Source organism: Symsagittifera roscoffensis, chromosome 3 (genome assembly GCF_963678635.1).
Source record: "Symsagittifera roscoffensis chromosome 3, txSymRosc1.1, whole genome shotgun sequence".
NCBI classification, from domain to species: domain Eukaryota; kingdom Metazoa; phylum Xenacoelomorpha; order Acoela; family Convolutidae; genus Symsagittifera; species Symsagittifera roscoffensis.
In genome coordinates this window covers 77640194-77658445 of record NC_087064.1, presented here as the reverse complement: position 1 = coordinate 77658445, position 18252 = coordinate 77640194, and the positions used below count along the sequence as shown (strand labels likewise).

The following is an 18252-nucleotide window of genomic DNA, read 5'->3' as shown; positions in this document are numbered from 1 at the left end:
TTGATTTCTTGTATAGCTTGTATTGTTTGGGAGTGGTTTTCCTGAACTGTTGTTGCTGTATACATTTTTGTTTGGTAGGTTTTGATCTTTTTTCATGTATTGATAAAATGATTTATTTGGTTCTTTGTATTTTTGAGGTTTATTTTGACTATCTTGTTGTTTTTGTCTACATTCGGAAATACTATGTCCGTATCGTCGGCAATAATTACACCATTTTTTGAAAGATGGTTTGCCTTTAAAGTTCGGGTTCTTTTCGTAAATATTGAGTATTTCAGTGATTTTTTCAACGAGATCTGTTTCTGATTCTTGTATATTATTAATATTAGTGGGAGTCGTTTCAATTTTGTTAACGTATTGTAATTTCAGATTTTCCGTTTCTTCTAATTTCATTGTGATTTCTGCTTGTTCTAGTTTGTCTACTAGTTTTCTAAAATCTAAATCGGGTTCTCGAATTGAAGAAGGATGTGATGCTCTCTTTTTTATTGCTATTTTCCTTAATTGTGGTGTTAAGGTCATCATTAAGATTTCTGTCATCTTAGTGTTTTTATAGTCATGTGTATTTAGTGAATATGCTTTTCGAACTAGTGTTTCGATTCTTACTGCTATTTGCTTGATGGTTTCGTTTGGTAATCTGCGAATTTCATTACATAAAACTCTTTGTTGTTGTTTGTTTCTTTCGGAGTCAAACATTTTTGAAAATTCTTGTGTAAATCTTTTCCAGTTTGATTTTATTTCTTGAGGTAGTACTGAAAACCATTTTTGGGCTGCGCCATCTAAGGTTGTTTGTATCAACGCTGTGCGTCGATGTATCCAGTTTTGATGTAGTGGCGTGTTAATTGGTTCAGGTCCAATATTTAAAATTAAATTTGCTGTTACTGCATTTAAGTAATCTTCTACAGAGTATTCAGGGTCTGTTCCTGTGAAAACCATTAAGGGTTTATTTGATGTTATTGATGATCCACCCATTAGGTATGGATTCATTGTCATTTGTAATGATTCTGCTGCATTTGGCATTTGAGAAAAATTTGAAAGTTGGTTTCTTGTTATTTCATGTTGTTGAAGATAATATGGGAGTGGTATTTCATTTTGCATTTGTGATGGTTGATACGAGTGTGCAGTCATTGGATTTTGTTGTTGAATTGGTTGAAAAGATTGTGTATTAATTGGATTTTGCTGTTGAATTGGTTGTTGATGTTGTGCATCTATTGGTTGTGGAGAAAAATTCCTATAATTTGTACGTGTTTTCTGTATTCCTTGTCTACGATATTCTTGAGTATTTTGTGCAAATATATCTGGTTGTAAGAAATCGTCATCTGAGGATAAATAATCCATTTGATAAGATGTTTGTTTTTTATTTTTATTTTGTTGAAAAAATGGGTAATTTTCACTGCGATCCTGTGGAGGGTTTGGTTGAAAATTTTTGGAATTATATTGGGCCGTTGGGTTATCCCAGTTTCGAGGTTTTGTATATTGATTAAAATTTCTTTGTGGTTTATAATTTGTTTTTGATGGATGTGTATAATTATAATTATGGTCTGCAAAGTTGTTTCTAGTGAATGTTTTGCGTGTTTTTGATGGTATTGTCATGGGTTTGTATGTTTGGTAATCCATATGTGAATATTTAGGGGCAACCGAAGGTTTAACGGTTGATTGTAAGGTTACCTGTGTTTGTGAAGGATTTGTATTTCTTGGTGTTGTTAAATTTGGGCGTATTGGTGAAATACTTTGTTGTGTAGTTGTTGTGTGTACAATTTCTTCATTTATGAAGTGTGATGGTGTCTGTATATCTTGTTGAGTAAGATTCCTAGTTCCATTGAGGTTTTCATTGTGTATGACTGTAGAGTTTAAACTATTATTTTGTGTATCGGGTAAAAATGTATTATAGTTTAATGGTGTTGCATCAATTGTTAATGGTATTACTCTTACATAATCTCTTATGTAAGATATTGTACCTATTGCTTGACTTGAGATTGATTGTGGAAAGTTTATAAATACGGGATGAGACCATTCGGGGTCCCAAACATAATCTGATTGTTCTGTGATAGCTGTATCATCGTTCGAGTTTTGGGGTCTAAAATTTTTTCTTGCTTGTGCAATTAAATCAATATTGTGTGTAAAATAATCTATTATGAACCATGCTAAAATTTTTTGTAAATCGTGTTTGGTATGTTGTGAAACGTCGTCTTTCGTGAAATTTTCTTTAATGATGTTTAAATAACTAGAGAGTAGTGTGATTTCATGTCGTACTCTTAAATGTTTAGATGTTTCTGTCGGTGAGACATTTGTTAATGGGAGTTCATTTTCTAATATCGAAATATAACTATATATTAGTGCGAAAACTTCATTGGTGAAAATGGAGTTTGCTCTTTGTGAGTTATGGTATTGTATGCTTTTTATATATTCTGAAAAAACTTTTGAAAATTCTAAATCAAGGTCGTCTGTTTGAATAGTGTATGTTCTATTATTATGGTTTGGGGAAGTGAATTCTATAGAGTAGATTCCATATTGTTGTGTTATGTTGCATATATCTTTTAGATAGTGATCTATGATTTGTCTTTTGATTTTTACTTCGGGGAACTCTGTTTTACATGGACTGATTCCGGGTTCAAATAAATTTACGAGTAAATTTTGACAAAATATGTGTTGTCCTCTATCAGTATCTGCATCTACTATAAAAGGAAAGATTTCATCATCATCTGGAGTTTCGTCACCTGGGGTGTGCGTTGAACTCATTTTTTCGTTCGATGACTGTTAATATGTAATTATTAATGTGTCGAATTGGTTGATTCCAGTTGTATAGATGTACTGGTTTGTGTTTATACTGCTTTTTTATTCTTCTTTTTCCTCTTTGTGATGAATTTGAAGTTGTTTCTGAGTCAGAAAAATATAATTGATCGTGTTGTGGGTAATTTTTATCTATTGATTCTTTTAGTTTGTAGAGTTCGTCTAAACTGTTGGTTTCTGATTCTGAAAATGCGTTTCGATTTTTTGAAAATCTTTTTCGTGTTATTTGTCTTTGTTTAGTGATTATTTTTCTCTTTAGTGTTTGTCGTTTTGTTCGAATGTATCCAACTGTTTGTGTATGAGGTGTGATTACAAGGTCGTATTTTTTGTTATCTATTTCACAATTGTGTAAAACGATTGTTTGTTTATTCCCTAGGTTTTTAAATGACATAAGGTTTAGGATGACGGGTGCAAAAGGTTGTTAAATGATTTCTATTTTCCTAAACTGTTAGTTCTTACGATTTTTTGGTTAGCTTAACCTGGGTCTATTTGTTTAGGGTTGGAGAGAAAAGTATATCGATTCCGAAGAATGATTTTTACTTTCTCGTGACTAGTATAAGCTAAGGTGTTAACTTACTTAATCTTACTTAGGGGTAGTGATTGTGTTCAAGGGTTGGAGAATAGTAAATCGATCCACAAGGTTCAGGTATAATTAGAACGCGAGTAGTTCGTTAGATACTATTTTAAACTTACTAAGTCTAAGATTTATCCTGGGTCTGGTAAGAGGGGGGATCAAGTGAAGGATGAATAACCGAAGTTCTTCACTGTTTATCCTAATTTGAATGATTAGTTTTGTTTAAAAATTTCTATTAGTCTTGGGTCTTTAGAAAGGGTTGGGTAGTGAATCGACGTTTGAGGTCGTTAGACACTAATTAAGTGGGTGGGGGAGAACAAAGTTGTTCTGTTTGATCCAAGGATAAGCCTTGATGATCAAATTTAAAATGTAATGAAGTAGAAAATGATTTAAGATCCAAGGATAAGCCTTGATGATCTGGTTTTAAAATTAAGTGACTTTAAGTTTTAATGAGGTTTTAAATTTGTGTAAAGGAAAGATTTAGTATTTTATGATATTAGTGAGTTGATGATTGCTGTTATGTTTTAGGTGATGAAGCTGGAACAACAGGATGATTTATGATTACTAACCATTTATTGTCATGCTACTAATTTTTATTTTTATTTTCCAATAAATATTTTTCAAACATGTTTTGTATAATACTGCAGAATTTTAGGAAAACGATCTTAGATCTTTTTATCAATCGTTATTGTATAATATTAATTTTGTTTAGCGCCTGAAATGATTTTGAAGATTTACTTCAAGGTTTTATGTTTGCAAATGGAAATCTAAATTCATTGCAAGTAGTATTCGAAATATAAAAGTTTGTTCTGGCTTTTGCCGAACTATCATGTAACTATACGGCAAGTTTCTACTTTGTCGTATGTCGTCTTTGGTTCGATGTCTTCTTCCAATTCCGGGTAGTTCTATTATGGTTCGGAATATTGGCTCGGATCTATTGAGTCGGAGAGACATTTCAATTAAATTATTGTCGTATAACATTTTGTAAATGTTTTTGTCTAATTTCTAATCTAATTTTGGTTAATTCTAATCTAATAAGGTCTTGTTCGAGACTTATGGTCGCACCAGATGAGTTAGGACTGGAGTGTAACTCATAGAGTAATTTCGGATAGGGTACACCGTCTGCTCGTCACGCTATCTTATTTTCGGCCGGATAGATTCGTGCAACTTCTTAGTCTAATACCGATCCTAATCTTACTCTTATACTATCTAGTCTCAGGTTGTTTAACTAGTCTCTGCTAGGCTCAATAGATCTAGGGTATACTGGTTTATTGCGGCTGCTGAAGTGCTCGGGAGAGTCCAACTAATTTCTAAGTTAAATTCAAATCTCTCTGGTGCTGAAATTACAAGTAACTTCAGCACTTACAAATAAGTGGGTTGTTAGTTAGATGGATCATGATTGGTTAATATTAAATACTTTACATTGGTAAAACATTTAATTTATCCAATCATAAAATATAGTTTAGATCAGGTTCCATAGCGGAATCCGCTTACAATGCACAAAATGCACAGTTTGGCCTCGTAATGAAATTGTGGAAGGCGGATCTGATTTTTCTAAAGTTTCATGAAGTGTATTTTTTGCCTTGTGAAGTGTGTTTAAAGTAAACTTAACAATCCTTTTTTGTACAATTCATTATTTTTTCTGATACTTGTTTTGTCCATTTTCTGCAATTAAATCTTTATTGGTTCATCTTGGATTTCTCAAGTAGTTTCAACAGTGCCTAACTCACGGCAGATGACCCGTCATTAGTCAACTGATTTTCATTTACAGACACAGAGCTCGAAAACCTCATACAAATTCCTTTTCAAGTAGCCTATTATTAGATCTAGTGTAAATGATAGGGGGATCAAATTTGGATGAGATGACAAAACTTAATCAGTGGAAGTTTTGGTATTGCAAATGATCAGTACTGTTGCGGGTGCTGTGATTTTTTCCAGTACAGAGTGATCAGAGATTAAAATCAGAGTTTGATGCAAAAAAATTGTTGCAGCGCAAAAGTAAAACATAGCCAATCGAAGATTGGAAATGAGTAATAAAGGCAAGTAAACATGAAAAAAACACTGAATTTCTTGAAAAAACCTAATCTATCGATTTTCAAAGAAAAAATAGACGCTATCTAGGCTCTATGAATTTCTAGAACAATTTTTGATTGGCGCTTTTTTGATAACATGAACCCACCTTGGGAAAACTGGATCGATAGATAAAATTTTATTACGCTGGGAAGTCTTAAAAATATATTCCACTTTCAAACTAGAAACCATTCACGTTTGTTCGCGCCATTTCTACGTTTGGAGACTGCTTTTTACATCTTTTTCAGCAGTTGAATTTCAATTGAACTCAAAAAGTGCATTATACCCAAGTGCATCAAAATTTTAAAGTTTTTTCTGGAATAAAAGAACAAAAAAATCCGCAAGACTTATATAAGAGTCTTCACCACGTTCATTTTCTCTTAATTATGAACGAAACGAAATAAGATTGTATATGCATTTTGTGCTTTTATATGATTGGACGAAAGTTATCAAACTTGAAGAATTAATGGTCGTGCGGCCAAGAGACCAGACGCTCGCGTTGGTCAACCGGGTTCGAATCCCTCCATACCTGACCTTTATACATGTAAACCCAATGGGCTAAAATCCAGTTTGACCGTTTTCAATCGTTTTTTCTCTTTAACTCGGATCAGACTCAATTAAGTCTGACCTCTAAAAAATAGCATTTCGTCTCAACAACAAATACCACCAATCAAACTCCATTATAAAATACTATAGTCAATATAAAATGGATTTTATAACATCAATAAGTAGTTGTAACCCATTTTGAACCGATTATATTTGAATAGCTCAGAGTTTTACGGAACTTGATTACAAAAATTACAAAATAATCGATTACTAACCCTGGAGTTCCGGCGCGGGTAGCGTTGCAATAACTTTCATGGAGTTCGGTCATTCAGCCGTTCCATGGATATCCGGCGTGGGTTGCAATTTTAGAAAAAAAACAATTAAACTCCATTATAATATACTATAATCAATATAAAATGGTCTTCATAACATCATTAACTAGTCGTAATCCACTTGAATCAATTATAATTGAATAGCTTAGAGTTTTACGGATCCTGATTATAAAAATGACAAAATAATGATTAATATCTATGGAATTCCGGCGCGGGTAGCGTTGTAATAACGTTCAAGGAATTCCGTCGTTCCGAGGTTCCATGGATATCCGGCGTGGATAGCGATTTTAGTTTAAAAAAACTAACTAAACTCCATTATGATATACTATAATCAATTTAAAATGGACTTCATAACATCATTGAATAGTTGTGAGCCATTTTGTATCGATTATAATTGAATAGCCTAGAATTTTACGAATCGTGATTACAAAAATGACAAATTAATAACTATTATCCAGGGAATTCCGGCGCGGGTAGCTTTGCAATAACTTCCATGGAACTCCGGCGTTCCGAGGTTCCATGGATATTCGGCGTGGGTAGCTATTTTAGTATAAAAACCAATTAAACTCCATTTTAATATACTATAATCACTATTAAATGGTCTTCATAACATCATTAACTAGTTGTAATCAGTTTTGAATCAATTATAATTGAATAGCTTAGAATTTTACGGATCCTAATTACAAAAATGACAAAATAATGGTTACTATCTATGGAATTCTGGCACGGGTAGCGTTGAAATAACTTTCATAGAATTCCGTCGTTCCGGCGTTCCATGGATATCCGGCGTGGATAGCGATTTTAGAAAAAAAAACAATTAAACTCCCTTATAAAATATTATAATTAGTTTAAAGTGGGCTTCATAACATCATTAAGTAGTTGTTAACCATTTTGAATCGATTATAATTGATCAGCTAAGAACTTTACGGATCCTGATTACAAAAATGACAAAGTGCTGATTACTATCCATGGAATTCCGGCGCGGGTAGCGTTGCAATAACTTTTTCATTGTTCAAAAAACACACTCGCAGATGTACTGAACTTCAATTGAGAATTCTTCAACGATTCTCAACCAAAAAAAAACTTAAAACTGGGCAATTTGATACAGGGTTCCATTTTTACCCATAAAAACGTAAGAGGGCAAAAAAATTTAAGTTCCTAAAACTCGCCACTTTTGAGCGATAAGGAAGTTCAAGTCACCAATATGGCCAACATTTTTGTTATTTTTGTTATTTTTGCAATAAGTTTATACATGTTGACCACAAAGCGAAAAAACCTGTTTCTGAAAACTTACTGCTTTGTTGATCTCTTTTAAAAGCATCTGCTGGTCATTGACATCAAAATCGAATGTCTGTTGGACGAAAACAGCATCCTGTGTTGAGTGATCTTCGTACACTGAGATTTGCATCAGAAGTTCGTCTCTTTGAGTGGTTATCTCGCTATTTCTCGAATCATCGCCGTAGTTTGACTGCAGATGAACGTTCCGAAGATCTTGGAGAATTCCAATCAAGCCGAGATCTGAACCACACAACTGATTCAATTCAACAAGCTTTAACTACTTATGTTTGTTTAAAATGAACACCCAAAGGTAATTTTTAACAGTCAATAATTAACACCGAATATTGTAAAAAAAAGATAATTGGACGCTTAATGAAAACTTTTGCCTGATAAACTTCTCTGGGTTGTGAAAAACTGGGAATCAATTAAAATACAGCAATTTGAGTTTTAAGTTCCGCTAACAATTTTTTTGGGGAAATTATTCAAATGTTTTGTTTAGCAGCTCTTCGTAATCTACGTAAATTTTGACGTTAATTTGACAAAAAGATGACAGAAAATTGTCAACCATTTGCATTTACTTGGTGGAGCGTCGCACAAAATAATGATTACTTTGGCAGTGCTACTTTATACAGCTTGATAAATACTTTTCACTTTTGTGAACCTATTTTTAGATAAGAAGAACTCTAGCTGCATATTTCTTCAAAGTGCGCCCTAAAAATTTGATCTGTTTGTCGGTTTCAAACTGATAGTGAGTAGTGCACTGGAAGCGTAATTGGAGCTTAAATAAAACCAAAATATACAAATGTTTCCTTTTTTCAGCTATAAGATTTGGGACGGATAATGTTTGATTTGCTGTTGCCATTAGTTTTTTCAAGTTATAAAACATAGTACGCTTTGTGCTTAAACAAATTAGTCTGTTTGCGTTGTTCAAGTATACAACGCCTCATAATTGCAAAAATGATCGAATATTTTAAGCCGCAAAAAACTCGGCTCCTCAACGCGACATACAAAAAAGGGGTTAAAAATCCGGCAGGGTAAAAACCCCCGGTCGATTTGCAGGAAATTAATTAAGACATTTGAAGGCAGCGGAACGCTTGATCTTTTTTTTTGCAATTCGAACACATTGTGCAAACAATCCCCCAGACGATTCAATTCAAAAAATAATAAAATTTATCAAAACTTATCTTCCTACGAGAAAGGTATCTTGCGCGAAAAACATTTGCCATCACATGAAAGTTGAGAAAGAGTCGAAAGTACCTTGAAAGGTAACTCTGTACCAATATCCCAGACGATTTGTATTACGCACGTTACTTATTTGAAAAAAAAAATGTTTCGATGAGCTTAATTTTTGGTCAAAGTTGAACTTTATGCTTTGAAAAAATTACTGTTTTTTTTTGTTACAGAAGATTCCAAAAGCTGAGTTAAACAACGTTATTTTGTTTTTTAAACAACCTATTAGTTTCATGTCTGGTTTTTAAAAAATCTTCAATTTAACTCAAACAAAAAGAAAAGTGAATACTTGAACAAACTAGTGGTTGTTAAGAACAGATTATTTCGAAAATCGAACACGATAATTAATGAGAAAACTCGCAGTGACAAAAATGAACAAAAATCATACTTCAGATATGTTATAATTTCATATAGTAGAACTTCGATTATGTAGTTTCACTAATCGATTATAATGCATTTTGTTTTACAAAAGTTTATTTCAGCTTATCTTCATTAAATAATCATAAATAAAACACTCTGAAACTGTTTTTTATATATCAAATCGCATGCATACTATATATAGATGGCATACAGATTATAAACAGAAAAACTACAGATTATCTACAAAATACAAACATATTATATATAGATTATATACAGATTATGTACAGACTATATACAGATTATATACAGATTTCATACAGGCTATTAACATTTTATATACAAACTATTTACCAATTTTCTCATTATATTCGCCGATCAGATATTATAAGTACATTGAAATAAAAGCATAAGGTACGCTTTTCATTGAAATTTTTGTACTAATGTTTGATCCGAGTAATTTTTCACAATCAGCATTAGAGAAATAAACTGCAGCAAAAACTAAAAGCTCTATGTTGCTTTTTCTAACTTTTTATTGATATTTTTCTCACTAAATTGCTCTGAAAACGTTGATTTTGCAAATGGCATTTGGAATAAAAGTCACAACTAAAAGACATAAAATCGGCTCAGACATGACAATTCAATCATGAACGCCTCAGTAAAAATATTCTAAGTCCTGAAGTCTTGCCCAACCAAGGAGGTTGTCGGAGGAACAAATATGCCTATGTTGACGAAAAAGGTGATCAAACAGTTTTCATCCGCTTTTCAAATCATTCCAGGCATTTGAAAAACAGTTTGAACTTCAATGAAAAGCGTTTTTCATATACTAGAATTGTTTGAAAAGCATATTTCATCGTGTGGAATTGTATGACTAGTATTTTCCATAAACTGCAACTGTGCAGATTTTTTGTCTCTTACATTCATTTCTAATCTTTGTCTTTGTCTTTTCTTGAAACACAGGAACACTGCTGAATAAAAATCCAGATGTTAGTACAACACTTGTCATCTCATAGAAAAGTTGCTTTCTCAGATTAAGCAAAGAAGGGAAAACTAGCTTTGAAGCAAAAATATCTCAACTTTTGACAGTTTGCGCGACGAAATTGAGCAGTAGTTTTTGTCACCGATCTTAAAATTGCACAACTTTCCATTTGACCAAGCGTCTGGTACTTATCCACTAAAATAGGTTTTTACTTAAATTAAACAACCAATTTTATTTAAAGTGTTTGTTTTTCTGCAAATATTTGAGCACTAAGCAATGCTATAGACAGAAAAGATATATTTTAGATTTTGTTTTCTTCTTAAAAAAAAACTTGTTTGAGTACAGAATTGATTTTGCGAAAAGATGAAATTGTTTTGAGGCCTTTAACTTTTAACCTCATTGAAATCTTTTTGTTCATCCAAAAACGCTGGTTCTACAAGTCCTACAGTATGGGAATTGTATAACTTACAGTTTTCGATAAACAAATTGCATAGAATTGTATGAGTTTTTGGTGAATGTAGGTCAGCATATCTGATTTTGATTGAGATAGTCAAAAATCATTTCAATAGACTGAGAAAAGATAGTCTCAGTGTTTAACGATCGAGAAAAATGAGGAAGACGATCCCTTTTGGATCAATTTCTGCAAACAAACTATTTTTTGTCTATATTCAAGCATTTGAGAAACTTTTACGCGACACAGAATGGGTTACTACGGCAGGGCCTTGGTGGCATTGACTAAAAAACTCAATTAAATTTTCAAAATGAAAGTCTAGATAATCTAAAACGTTAAATATCATGCTGTTACTCAATCTCTACGCGTATAGCAAGAAATCAGTTTTTAGATGCATTTAGTAATGTTTTATTTTCTTCTTACCAGCACAAATATTTTGTTCCAACCACATCAAAGCATTATGTCATAGTTTCTGTGTTTTTCAGCCAAAACTGACTGCATAAAAATTTGTAGGAGTAAAAAAACGGTATGATACTGAAGCCAGTTTAGCCATCCTCCGGATTCTCAAAAATATCTGCTTCAGTGCCAATTAAAGTTTATCTGATCATTTGATTTTTTTCAGACTTAATCCGATAAATGCTGAGAGGAGTTTGAAAAAAGGCTGACTGAAATATCACTACAACGTTTATAAGAGGTGTTTTTATAATTTGTACTATAACGTTTAGATGACTTAGGCTACTCTTTCGTCCGTTTTTTCACCTAATCATTCGCCGTTTAAAATCATCGAACAACACAACCAACAGACAGTTTGAAAAATTTTAACGAACTGAAGGAAACCGGAAATTCTATAACTTGAAAATTTCATCGGAAACATTTATGGCCTTAAAAATGTTTGAAAGTCAAAACTAAATTACAACTTTTTGTTACAACTGACACAATTCAAAAAACCGGTTTAATCTGAAATTAACGTTCACGTTCGAAACTAAAAGTCATTCATTTTAAATTGCGCAATTTCGACTTTCCTTATTAGAGAACATACGTTGATAGTCAATTTTCTACCTGACTACAAAAAATCAAAAACTGAGGAATAATTTGTAGTTTTCCAAATCAATTGCCTGCACATTGCATTTTGTTGTGTATAACGTAGTCTAACCACATATTTTCACCCAAAATACAAACATTTTTCTGTGTGCAAACACAAATTTTATTTTTTTTCTTTTTTTTCTTTAATTTTATGCTAAATTGAACTGCAATCTGCCATTTAAGTAGAAAAACATGTCACCAATTGCAGTTTTATACATTTTTCAAAAAATGTTTTCTATCACCATACAAAAAATTAGCTTTTTTGTTTTATCGCTGTGAAAAGCATATAATTAACTCAATTGTCAAAATTTTCAGTAAAATTTGTGGTGCAATTCTTGCCACTTAAGTTGCTGATTGATTTTTCATGAGAAAAAAAATAGTTATGGTGTTTTTCGAACAAAACACGGAAACTCAAAATTTTATAACATAGCCATTAACAGTTGAAAAGAGTAATGAACACAAGTAAACAGAAAAAAACACTGATATTGTTCAAAAAATCTCAACTTTCGAATTTCCACGTCCAAAATAGATGCTTTTTAAGCTCATTGAGTTTCTAGAACAATTTATGAAGGGCGCATATTTAATGGTACTATTCCAATTTGAGAAAACTGGATCAATAGGTAAATTTTTTTTCCGCTGGAAATCTAAAAATTAAATTCCACTTTTGAAAATAGAAATTGCTCACGTTTCTTGCAACGCTTCTACGAGGAGATTCCTATTTAGGTAACTTTCAGCAGATGAATTTCAATTGAATTCAAAAAGTGCATATTGACCTTAATGCATTCATAAATGCAATAATATATATGAATGCGCATTGGAAATTATCAGAGCATTTTGAGACTTTTCCCTAAAAAAAACAAAAAAACAAAAAAAAATCAGCAAGACCTATATAAGAATCTTCACTACATTCATTACTCTCAAAAATTTATATAATAAAATATCGATTTTCATTTATGTAAAAAAGCTTGTCACACAATTTTTGCCAACCCCTGCCCGAACTTACTTTCTATTTCGTTCCTAATTTGCAGTCTGTCCCAAATACTATCGGTGGACAGAATGAAACAGTTGAGGAGAGTTAAAGAAGCTGTTTGTAAGGGTAGAGTTGAATGGATGTTCCAACTCTTCGACAGGTTGCCTAGATCTCTCCCAACAACATTCTCGAACTTGCTCTTCAGGTTGTCGTTCTCCTAAATACATCAAAATGTATTTGACTCTCAAATTCTTCTAAGTTTTAAAGATATACTTGCTCAGATCAGTTTTCATACCCCTTGAGCCAGTACCCGCGCCGAAGTTGATCTCTTCTGAGGTTTATTTTTTTTCCATGATGCCAACTGAATGAGCGCAATTGAAGCAAAACAGACAGAATCAGATCACTTTTTAGTGAAAAGAGGGGATAAATGAGTACAAAATTCTAAGAAAACCAGGTGCAGTTTTGGGATCTAATTTTGAACGGCCCAACTGTCCAAATCTAAGGCTAAAAATTGGACTTAATTGGTCGACTTTTTGCGAGTGACTGATCGCACTAAAAATTAGGATTATGGTCACCAGCGGATTTCGGGGGAGTGCGGACCCAAAGGGTCCCACTTTTGTAATCATTTCAGATATCCTTTTTTGGCTGCCGGACCAAATTTTAGCAACTCTAGTAAGTTTATAATTGAAAAAAATTTAAATAAATATCTATGCGAGTAACTACATTTCTCTGATGTTTTCTCTGATTTTACTCTGAAAATGTGATGTAAAAAACAGTTGCTTGTCGATGATTCAAAATTCGCAAAACTTTAATACCTTCACTGTTATGAACATATACTCTCAGAGGATGGAATCCCTCAAAGGCGAAAGACCGAATGGGCGAAAATATAAATCGGCCAATCAGATTGCAGTATTCCAAATATGGAAAAAAATGTGAAATTCTTAACTAAAGTAAACATTTTCAGGGACTTAGTATTGATATTTGCCTATTATGAAAACGGTGAAAATAAGCAAAAAGTTTAAATTGTTACTGACCGCCTGCGAATTGGAGCAAATTTTATATTTTCAAAGGTGTGTTAAAAAAGAAGCAAAATTTTGTTTCATTTAATTTCTTTTAGTTGAACGGCAATTAATTCATATTAGTAAATTACTTTTTATTGTTTTTGATTTTTATCCTTTGCCCGTTTAGTCCTTCGCCTATGATATTGGCCCCCTGAGAAGCTTTCTTTCTATGATCTATAATACTGTACTTTTTCTATAAGCGGTTGTAATAAATGATTTGCTCTGTGACGTCAACCCGGGTCAACGCTTTCAAATTATTGTGGGCGCAACTGATTTTGTAAAATTTTCCCTTAAATCCCCATTTTTTGTTCTTCCGACTATTTGAAAAATTTGTTTGTTTTTAGTTTTTCGAGCAAAATTAGTTACCACAACAAATCGGTCGAATGATACAACTTATTAAAACCCTTTCAGCCGGGTTTTGAACGACATTTAAAAAACTTGCATGTAATGTCCCTCCATTTCATTCTCAGGGCCTCTCATTTTTCACGTGATCACATGAAACTCAACCAAAGATTTGAAAATCAACCATTGCTGTGCCACAAATACATTTGACAGTTGCAGATCAACTGTGTTACAGAAAGCGTATGCATGCAAAACTAATTTTTGGACAAAACTAATGCTTTAGATTGCTTCAAAATTAAAATTTACAAGGTAATTGAACAATTTTGACAAACTGATTCCTTTGTTGCCATTTAATATACCTGGTGGAGCTGCAATGCTTGCAGAGTGCAGCTGTAACCGGAAACAGAGTGCACTGCAATAACAGACAGCAACCCATACAGATGTCTAAGTACAGAAGGATCCTGCCACGAGCCCAGCACTGAAAACAGAAGTTGGAAGTTTTCTCAAGCACGGTAACCTGACTCGCTACTTTTAGGTTAAAAGCGATATCCCTGCACTCCCAAACATACCGCCGTGATTTTCTCCGGGTCAAACCCTGATTAATTTAGTCACTTGGTTCTGATAATATTAAAATTTCTTCCCCACTGTCTGAACCTACCAAGCTTTGATACCCGCTGACAGGGAAAAAGAAACCACGGCCTCTACCCGTGTAATCCTTAAATCAGTGCAACATAGTCAGACTATTGATACAAATACAAGCCAATGGTTCCCGCAAATCCGAACATGGTCCCAACGATCCCGAAGAAATCGAAGGGGTAGTCAGGCTGTTCATATCAAAAAATACGTTGAGGGGAAAACTTCGGATCTCAGTAACATTTTGCGGGCTTTGTTGCAAAATGCTTATGAAATTCTCATTTTTACTAATGCACCCGAAAAAAAAGACAAACCTAGCTCGGCTGTATTAAAACGTTGATCCTTTGTAATTAGATATTTCTACCAGTTTTTCACTCGGTGTCTGTGTATTCCAAAACATGCTAGTCAGAAAAACAGTATTGAAAAAAAACTACCATAAACCGTTTGAAAATTTACTGGTAATTTAAGAAGGTAACATTTTCTGAAACAAATTCATACTCAGGGAAAAAAGATCTTGGCTGTTTTGTGAATTTGAAATGTAGTCTAAGCCAGAGTCACATCGCATCATGGCTTTGAGAATCCTCAGACACTCGACTGCAGACTGAACAGCATCGTCTTCTATCTTAATCACGTTTTCTGATGAAGTTGAATGTTTTGAAAGGACTGAAAAGATCTTCTCGCATCCGCCATTTGCAGCGAATGAACTTATAACTGAATCCGGTTGATTTGCAATGTGTCGCCGCAGTTTGGTTAAACTTTGAACACTGGCATCCGAAAGATAACTTAAGAGTTTCCTGGTAATTTTTTCGCTTGATTCCATATCGCAACAATTTTGACAATTTCAATAGCGCTATTAACTACACTATAGAACTTTTTTAAAAGCTAGATATTAAATAAATCAGAGTTAATTCAATAAATTAAACAAAGCTATCAATCATAAATCAGATGTGTAAAAAAAGAATTGTTTACCAAAAAGTTAAACGTGTGTTTGAAATTTTCGTTACAATCATTAAGATCAATGGCCATAAAACTCAATGAAAAATTACCGTCACTAAAAATCACGTCATCTCGTTTTACTCGAGTCATTTATCAATAGAGTTTAAATACAGTAACACACGACTAAGGATTTTTCACGACTTTGATTTTCGCGGAGTGTTTCAAAAAAATTCGAAGTTTTTGTTGACTTTATGATCAGTTAATTTAATTTTATGACCTCCTCAAAACTCCAAAATGTCAAAATGACTCTAACTGTTCTGCCAAAATTTTCTGTGTGGCAAGTGAATTTTTGCTCGAAAAAATTCAAAAAAGATATTTGTGAGCACTTTTTGAAGTTTTTAGACCAAATTTTTTTTTGCGCGCGCTTCCCCTAAAAATAACTGCCAAAGGCGCCTTTAGAATTAGTTAGCCTTTATTTGCCGAAATTGAGGTCGTAAAAAACTAACAATTCCATGCTCTAAGTCCTTGAAAAAATGCTAGCCATAAAAATGCTAGCACCAAAATATCTGTTTTGCAGTCCTTGGTTATTGAAAATTTGTAGACTTGTAGATCAAACATTATAGTGAGTACAGTTTTGAAAGTGCCCAAGCACTTTTTAAAAAATTTTTTCGAGCGCAAAACTAACACTCAAACACACGTTTCCCAAAAACGTTTACAGGCAAAACTCACTTTTTGTAAATAACGTTGTCCTGGATTAACAAAAGCTGCATAACTTTTCCGTTTCTCTCTACAAATTTTTCAAAAAATCTCAAAAAGCCTATTTCTTTTGTTTTGCATATTTTTATATATCCTGAACAATGAATTAGAAATTCAAAAATTGCGTTTGCCTTATAATGATTGAGTATACATATATCTACACAGCGGTTTGTTTCAATGTTTTGTACAAGCATGGCCGTTTAACCTTTAGGCTTTTCGTCGCCTCCTGCATTGAGGCTCCACGGATAATATTGGAATATAAGCGTCAAAAATGTTGTCATCATAATTGATTATAATTACACTTTAGGATCACGCCATCCAATACACTCCATTCTAATCCATTTTTCAGAAAATTTTTTCATCAATGGTGGCATGCGAGGTCTTGATTGCTGGTTCAAATTACGCTAGATCTGCAACTTGCAAAGTGAGTTCTTGCAAGTAGGTCAAACCGAATGAGTGCTAGATATATACGCTTTTGTTAACTTAAATGATTGACCCACGAGCTAAGCATGTGGTCTGGTTGACTCAAGAAAATTCCAATAAAGTGCGAAGGGGCAAAGAGACACCCAATTAAAAAACAGTGAAAAAATATTATGAAGAAAACAAGAAGAAAACAATACAACATTATTTACAAGCCAAATGTAGCTCAAGTTTTAAAACCATTCGGGAGTATTTTGGAAAGCACATTATATTTTATTATGTTGGTTTCAATTTATTTCTATTTTGATTGGTTTATAATCGATTACTAATACCTTATGATCGGTTATTTTAGAATTTTTGGCAGATAGCCGATAATTTTTTTTTATAATTACTGATTATCCAGGGAACTGCATAGCGGGTTGTGTCAGGTTACAAACCCAAAAATTTGAAAAAAAATAGAAAAAGTAACACAATATAAGTTACGGAAAAATGCTAGTCATACAATTTCCATATATGGAAAAATACTAATCTCACATCTTTCGTGCAATTTTCTATGCTAACAAAGTTGCATAGAACTCTTAAGAGTAGCATTTTTCTACATATGGATTAGCTGTTTTGATCAACCCGGGATGTCAAGCGCTATCGACAAAAACAAGGTCGGATTAAATTTTTAATCAGCTTTCGGTAGAGTCAAACAATCCTTAATTCAATGCCGACTAGAATGTTTGGGTGGTGTGTCGTGATAACGGCGCCCCTCCCATCCCCTCCCCTCCTCGAGATATCGAGTTTTTCAAATCTACCTTTTTTGGTTTTTTATGGAGCATTCTCATGTCAAAACCTCATAAAAAATTGTTCAAAAACGGCTTTTGAGATGAAGTGCTAGATCCGCAAATTAGATCTAAATAGAACACGCCAATTTGGTTCAATGGGCAATTTTTTTCCATGAATTGTTCACATTCATTTTGACAGTTATTTAAGTTTTTTGAGTGCATGTAGACGTGAGCAGCTTTCGGCTGTGCACTGTGAGATATGATTATAGTCCATAGAGTGTAGACTGCTAGCCGTGGTCTAGCATTGAACATACAAATGGTTGGTAGGATTCATTTTGATCAATTTGAGTTTGAACCGAGGTGGTTAACTCATAGAGTAATTTCGGATAGGGTACACCGTCTGCTCGTCACGCTATCTTATTTTCGGCCGGATAGATTCGTGCAACTTCTTAGTCTAATACCGATCCTAATCTTACTCTTATACTATCTAGTCTCAGGGTGTTTAACTAGTCTCTGCTAGGCTCAATAGATCTAGGGTATACTGGTTTATTGCGGCTGCTGAAGTCTTCTTGGAGAGTCAACTAATTTCTAAGTTAAATTCAAATCTCTCTGGTGCTGAAATTACAAGTAATTCCAGCACTTACAAATAAGTGGGTTGTTAGTTAGATGGATCATGA

At 33.3% G+C, this 18252-nt stretch overlaps 1 protein-coding gene and 1 long non-coding RNA gene across 2 annotated transcripts in view; both read right to left on the bottom strand.

Annotated features, from left to right (window-relative positions):
- The window catches only part of LOC134841847 (uncharacterized), a 68343-nt gene extending 55549 nt beyond the window's left edge, over positions 1-12794 (bottom strand). Inside the window, exons 1-2 of the mRNA XM_063857887.1 lie at positions 12691-12794; positions 7601-7824 (exon numbers count right to left, since the gene is read on the bottom strand). Of these exons, the coding sequence (XP_063713957.1) occupies positions 7601-7714 (114 nt within the window). The 5' untranslated portion in view covers positions 7715-7824; positions 12691-12794. The remainder of the gene's footprint in view (positions 1-7600; positions 7825-12690) is intronic.
- An 11-nt stretch (positions 12795-12805) lies between these two features.
- On the bottom strand, positions 12806-15619 carry LOC134842147 (uncharacterized). The gene is made up of 3 exons (XR_010162482.1): positions 15192-15619; positions 14420-14538; positions 12806-12874 (listed from the first exon to the last, which is right to left on the bottom strand). It is a non-coding gene; the product is annotated as an uncharacterized LOC134842147 (long non-coding RNA).
- Between the last annotated feature and the right edge of the window lie 2633 nt (positions 15620-18252).